The 7,014-nt window shown below is 43.1% G+C and overlaps 1 protein-coding gene across 1 annotated transcript in view; it reads left to right on the top strand.

Moving 5' to 3' along the window:
• The window catches only part of CAST (calpastatin), a 138,677-nt gene that overhangs the window by 95,505 nt on the left and 36,158 nt on the right, over window positions 1–7,014 (top strand). Inside the window, exons 9-14 of the mRNA XM_045285140.1 lie at window positions 1,010–1,078; window positions 2,198–2,296; window positions 4,008–4,088; window positions 4,341–4,376; window positions 6,307–6,399; window positions 6,538–6,627. Coding sequence (XP_045141075.1) covers window positions 1,010–1,078; window positions 2,198–2,296; window positions 4,008–4,088; window positions 4,341–4,376; window positions 6,307–6,399; window positions 6,538–6,627 — 468 coding nt within the window. The remainder of the gene's footprint in view (window positions 1–1,009; window positions 1,079–2,197; window positions 2,297–4,007; window positions 4,089–4,340; window positions 4,377–6,306; window positions 6,400–6,537; window positions 6,628–7,014) is intronic.

Genomic DNA, 7,014 nt, shown 5'->3' with positions numbered 1-7,014 from the left:
GCCAGAACCTGGACGAGCAGACGCCAGAGCTTGTGAATTTCACCTCTGTGCCCGGAAGTCATATTCTTTCACGTGGTACAGCAGCCCCTAGTATCTCCACAAGTGCACCCACTGAACACTCTGGGGTCCCTGAGAGCAGCTCACTTGGGGCCTGGAGAGTGATTTCAGATATGAAGGGCCTGTGCTGGACAGAAATGTGCAGAGTATATTTGATGGAGGGCCACTTCCGCCCATCCACTGGCATCAAGTCAGTTTCTGACTGATAGCCACCGTAGGGTTTTTAAGGCTGAAAATCTTTATCGGAGGAAACAGCCTCTTCTTTCTCCTATAGAGCAGCTGGTGGGTTTGATCTGCTGACTTTACCGTTAGCAGTGCAATGCTTACCAGAGAACATCATGTAGCTGAGGACAAAGTAGAAGGAATGCCAGCGGTAGCAGGGAAGATAAGTCATACTAGAACTTGGACGGAGCTAGGTCCGGACTGCTGCCAGGGATGCGTGCCGGGAGAGGCCGGCTCCCAGGTTGTGTCGGGGGAAAGCGATGGAAAGTGAGATGAGGGAAGTACTGACATTCTTTGCTCAAGAACCTCAAGCGATGCTGGGAGGAAACCTGTTCTAGGGAACTTCATGATGATTCACCAAAAGCCGGTTGGGGTATGGAGATCATGGTGAGGGACGGAGACGGTCGCACAGAATTCATGGAGGTTGCCTCTGGGCCCTAGAAGAGTAAATAAGGAGCAGTGAAGAGACAAGACGGTCTTCGGGGCAAATGTTGTACCTGTCCCTTACAGTGTGACCTAGGGAAAGTTGTTTAACTTATCTGAGCCTTGCTTTCCACGTTACTAAGTGGAATCATTTCGAGATATTCTGAAAATGCATGTGAAGCATTCAGAGCAGGGCCTGGCAGAGAGCCGGTACTCAGTGTATGATCCGTGTTATTAACGGTGTAATGGATTTCTTAAAAAATAATCTTGAATTTTGTAAAGTAATTTCTTTCTAAACCCCAACTAGAAAAAAGAAAAGAAATCACTCGCGCCAGCCGTACCAGTTGAATCCAAGCCGAGTAAGCCGCCCGCCAAGGTATGACGCTAGCAGTTCATTTCCTGAGAACGTCTATTGTCTGTTGTGTTTGTTATCATCTGAGTTCTTGTGGACAGAGAGTCTGATGGGCTAACGCAAAGAACTACTGTTTCAAGCTAATAAGATTGGAAATAAAGTGTCCATGCGTTTCCAAGCAAGTCGTTTCCTCACATGCTAGGTGTAACATTTTACACCAGTCAGAAAGTTCATGGGAAAAAAATCCCATTTTCCACAAACCTTTTGCAGGCCCCTGGTATTATAAATTTTTGTGTGTATACCAGTTTCCATGCCAGTTTCTCTAGTGAACGTACACCTTTAATGAGAGGCTAACAAGAGTAGGCAACTCTAGTTCCGAAACTCAGGAAAGAATCAGCCCTTCCTCAGGCTGGTGTTTTTCCTGTAGATGCAGATGACTGCTCAGAATGATTCCTTCTGACCTGCAGACACAGAAGGAGGGCTCTCTCTCTCTGCCAGTCAGTGTATGGATTTAAGGCCATCTTACAGAGTAGACTGTCACCCCCTTCTCCTGAACTTGACCTCTTTTCCGGGTAATTTTTGGTTTGTGAACATTTTTAGGCAAGTGAGCCCAAGAACACCAGTGAGTGGAAGGACCCAAGACAAAGCCCTTTGAAATCCATCCTCTCTGGAGGAGCGGTTTTCTAGAGCCCTGTGGGGCTTTTGTTGGGCTTCTCTGTCCATGACTCTGGGAAAGGACTGATAAACAGTAACTGCCAGCTGTCTCTCTTATACTGCCTGCAGCAGGGGCATAATTCTTTTGTGGTTTTGTGTTTGACTGGTTTGGGTTTGGGTTTGGTTTTTTTTTTTTTACTGTGAGGCTGTTGGGCCTGTAGCTTTAACCAACACCTAGTTGTAGTCTTATCACTAATATCTATAAGCATCATTGAATGGCGATTTTTACGTGAATGATGGTTTTGGTCCTTCCAACCTAGAAACAGTTCTCTGGGATTTTAAATCATAACATCTGTTGGAAACTAGATTTTATTTTGTTTTAGAAGAGCTTCTGGCAGTTGGTATTTTCTGTGTGGCATGGTTCATTTTCTAAAACCCCAGCATGGAATCTATATAACATATATATATATATGCCTCTGTCTTTTCCAGTCAGGCATGGATGCCGCATTGGATGACTTAATAGACACTTTGGGCGAGCCTGAAGAAACTGAAGAGAATAATACTATCTACACTGGACCAGAAGTTTCGGTATGCGATCTTGAAGTCTGTGAAGAGTCACCTATAATGGGCAGGAGCGTTAAGTGTAAGAGTGTGCCCACTGTTGTGTCTGTGGGACACAAACAGGTTGATATCAACATCAGTGTTTCAAGAAATTCACTGCCATCGAGTTGATTCCAACTCATGGCGACCCAGGCTTCAAAGCGGTCACACACCGGACTACTAATCTTTGACATCAGCAGTTCAAACCCACCCATGGCTCTGCTGAAAAAAGACCAGGCCATCTATCTCTGCAAAACTCTATAGCCTTGGAAAACTGCAGGGCAGTTCTGCTCTGTCCTGTAGGACCAGCATCAATAATAGCAACTAAAACTTAGTTTGGGCAGTGGGAATAGTGTGCTGTAGTCGCTACTATTATTACATTGATTCAGGAAATGGTTATTGCTTGTCTGTGTGGAGAATGGCCCTGGAGACAGCCCATTGGTTCATAAAGCCTTCCTTTCTGCCCTAGATTGACTTTGATTTCCAGGTACTAGCTGCTCTTACTTCATTCCTGTCCCCATCAAGAAAGTTATATGCTTCTTGGGAGTTCAAAAACTGAAAATAAAGACAAGCCATAGCCTGGGAGAAAATATTTGCAAAGGATATAATCTTTGTTTCTAAACTTCATAAAGAAGTCTGAAAGGACAGTGAGAAAAAGACAACCTGATAGAACAGTAGCACAAACCCTGACTGACCGAGAAACAAATAAAATGAGTCTCCATAATAACTGGGAAAATGTTGAATCATGGATAGATACTGCCTCACAATTAACGGATGGACAGAAGTGTGGCAGACAACTCCCGTGCAGCTGCTGGTGTTGAAGATACACATGTCCACTTCAACCAGCGGTTCCAGGTCTGTGGGCATTCCCTGGAGGGAGCCTTGCCCGTCTGAAAACCAGGGAACTACTTGGAACAATCGTATTCATCAACAAGATACAGGATAAGAATAGAATGGAATCCTTTATAGGGATTAAAAAGGATTACTCACATATCAACGTGGATGCATTACAAAAATGCCACTTTGTATAAAAATAACATAGTACAGAATGATATGTCGATTATAACACACTATGTGTATAACATCTTAAAATATGTTAAGTAATGCTATATATTGCATATGGATGCGTGCAGGTGTTGATTACTGCTTTTAAAAGTTGACTTTAAGTCGGTGGATAATGAAAACTTCAAACTCAGGACAGTTCTTCCTCTAGTCCCAGGCAGGATGGGAGTGGAGAGGACTAAGCAGGAGGCGCCCACTCTGCCCGCCAGGGGTGTTTCATGTAGAAATGACATAATAAATAACTGGCTCGGAGAGAGCTGGCATTGGGTTGTACAGAAAGTCTTTATCATTATTAACTGGACTTTTGTACATATTTGAAATATAACACAGTAGCATTTTAACATAAAATATACAAATATAGGAGGCAAGCTTTAGTGCAATAATTTGAATATTTTCTAACATGACAGATGAGTTAAGCCAATTAGCTATGTAAAATATATAAATTATAGGGTTATTTGAATTATTGGATTCTTAATGATTTATGTTTTACCTCACTTGTTGCATAAGTCGATAGTGGTTTCAAATTTGGGTTTCAGAATGTACACATAACCATCTCAACTAATTAATAATAAACATCCGTGTGTGTGTGTGTGTGTGTGTGTGTGTGTGTGTGCTTGCGTGCATGTGTGTTTTCCAGGATCCAATGAGTTCCAGATACATAGAAGAATTGGGGAAAAGAGAGGTTACAATTCCTCCAAAGTACAGGGAACTTTTGGCTGTAAGTCAAATAATTACCTACTTTTTAAAAAATTACCTACTTGGCTCACTGCTTATTGTTTTAGAGTATAATTTTTAAAATCAAAACTACGTTTCCATAATTTGTTAAATTTATAAAATCTAATGGGGCACCTGAAGCTGTCATTATGTTCGCATGTGAAAGGTCATCATCACAATGCACTTTGATCATGGTGGGGAATAATGTTGAAAAATAGGTGCCTTCTTCACATCATTCAATTAATATTTGTTTCAGAAAACTGAAGGATTCAAGCCTCCTGCAGACTCTGGGGTAAGTTTACATAGCTGCTTTCTAAAGTCTAATAACATATTTTATATCTTTTTTCCCCAAAACCATTTTATTGGGAGCTAATCCAGATATTATGGTGTTCCGTAGTTCAATCACATCAAGTAGTACTGAACAATTGCTGCCATAATCGGTTTCAAAACATTCTCTTCCTTGTTGAACTCCTTGACATCAGCTCCTCTTTACCCCCCGCCCCACTCTACCCCCTCAGGCACCTTTATTCTACTTGCTGTCTCTATAGTTCATTAATCCTGGGTTTCATATAATGAAAAACAAAAAAACATAACAAATTCAAGAGGGTGACCCCAATGACATAGCACATCTCAGATAAACCCCAATAGGAACAGACAAAAACAGAATATACAGAAAAGGTTGAAAACCAGATCAGGCCTGAGGTGCAGCAGAGGGGCAATCAACCGACAAGGTTTAACTGTTCAAGGCAGGCTTATTCTTGTGATTTTCTACAGTCATCTCTCCAATGCACTGGTTTGGTAACCACTTTCCTCCCTTCCTTCTGTTAGGTCGAGGGAGATCGCCAGAGGCTTGTTTCCTGTGCAGTTTCCACAAGTGTATCTTGGGCTCTCACTGCCGTTCATAGCCTTCTGCAAACTGGATTCTCACAGTTTAGGCTCTGACACGATTCCCTCCTTTGACTTCAGATTCTATGATTTCCAGTCCTTCCATCACCAATGTTGGTGTGCTTCTTCCATGTGGACTTAGTTGACATCTCACTTAGATGGCTGCTTGTTTGGAGACAAGCCTTTAAGACCCCAGATACCATCTAATTTCTTCACCACATTTTGATATCTTTGAACAAACTATTGATTCTATATCCAAGTGAGACTAAATTCTATATTTCAATACATGAAATTTCTGTCTGTTCTGAGAAAGTAGGTGGGTGTGAAGGGTGTCTTAGTTTCATACAGAGTTTTGTTAGTGGGTAGAAGACTGGAGCAAAGAAAGCATTTGCATAAAACAAATATTAATAAAATTAGCATAAGAGCATCCTAGCACATGCAATACCTTCCAAAACACAAACTCACTGCCAACTCATACACATTGGGCTGCTAGCCACAAGGCAGCAGTTTAAAATCACCAGCACTCCTTTCCAGAAAGATGAGACTTTGTTGACACATAACCACCACCACCACCACCCCAGGGGAACGAACAACAGAAACCGGGGACAGAGGGAGACAGTGGTCAGTATAAGATAGGAAAATAGTAATTTATCAAGGGATCATGGAGGTGGAGAGGGGAGGGGAAACAGGAGCTGACATCAAGGGTTCAATAGAAAGTAAAAGTTTAGAAAAGAATGATGGCAACATATGTACAAATATGCTTGATATAATTTATCTATGGATTGTTATGAGCTGTAAAAGCCCTCAATAAAATGATCTCTTAATGAAAAAAATTTTTTGTAGTCTCAGAAACCCATAGGGACAATTCAACCCTGTCCTACCTATTGGGTCACTATAAAACCCAATGCCTTAGAAGAGGGGAAAGGAAAAATAATGCTTAGTGAATAGCCACTCCTTTCCAAACACTGGAAACCTGGTGGCATAAGCTTTATATGCTGGGCTGCTAACTGCAAGGTCAGCAGTTCACATCCACCAGCTGCTCCTTGGGAGAAAAATGGGGCTTTCTACTCCTGAGAACTGTTGAAGCTTCAGAGAGCCGTAGGGGCAGTTCTGCCCTGTCCTGTAGGGTCCCCATGAGTTGGAATGGACACAACGACAGTGAGTTTGCTTTTTGAGTTTCTGAACAATGGGCTTTTATCTGACTTCTCCCATGAGCATATCTGGTTTGGTAATTCAGGATTGTGAAAGTCAGTGCATTCTTCACTGGCTGGGCTTAGAACCTGTTCTTGCACTTGAATGATTCCTGAGTCTTACAGTCCCTGTGCCTATGTCTTTAGAAACCCATGGGGCCCGAAGATGCCATAGACGCCCTGTCATCCGACTTCACCTGCAGCTCCCCTACCGCTGGTGGGAAAACGGCTGAGAAAGAGGTATTGCCTTCAGTGTCTCAGTTGAGAGCACGGGTGATTGGGTGGTGTGGAGCATCGCAGAACCCGCTGATTTCAGTTGTGATGATTAGAGATCCATATTTTTCATGTATATCTGATCGTTTGCATTTTATCATTCAGGAACCCACAGGAGAGGTTTTGAAAGCACAATCAGCCGGGGTAATCAAAAGTGCTGCTCCGCCCCACGAGAAGAAGAGAAAGGTGGAGGAGGTATGTAAGCGTCTCGCTTCCCTGGGCAGGAGTTGCTCTCCTGAGGCAGGTCTGGCTTCTTCGGGCCATCCCACAGGCCACACTGCAAACGATGGGGGAGCATCTTCTCTGTGCGACAGAGAGCCCTGTGAGGGGCCTGCAGACCATCTGTCAGCGGGCCTGGTGTGTGTCAGTAAAGGCTCAGCAGTCTGTCAGCACAGTGTTTCTGGTGGTGAAACAGGACTGTCTCATGATACTGTCTGTGTCTTCTAATTAAGGTGACCAGATTTTAACATTTGGTAAAGCGGGGGGAAAAAGCAGGACACCATTGATAAAACTCATATCCTGGCGAAATAGCCACATGGCAGCCGAAAACCGTATACCCTAGCTTGTCGTGCATTCTTTCCA

Source organism: Echinops telfairi, unplaced genomic scaffold (assembly GCF_000313985.2).
Source record: "Echinops telfairi isolate 266 unplaced genomic scaffold, ASM31398v2 ScPeMD7_7469;HRSCAF=8507_1, whole genome shotgun sequence".
Taxonomy (NCBI): domain Eukaryota; kingdom Metazoa; phylum Chordata; class Mammalia; order Afrosoricida; family Tenrecidae; genus Echinops; species Echinops telfairi.
The sequence above is the reverse complement of the archived record's forward strand: the minus strand, read 5'-3'. Positions and strand labels throughout refer to the sequence as shown.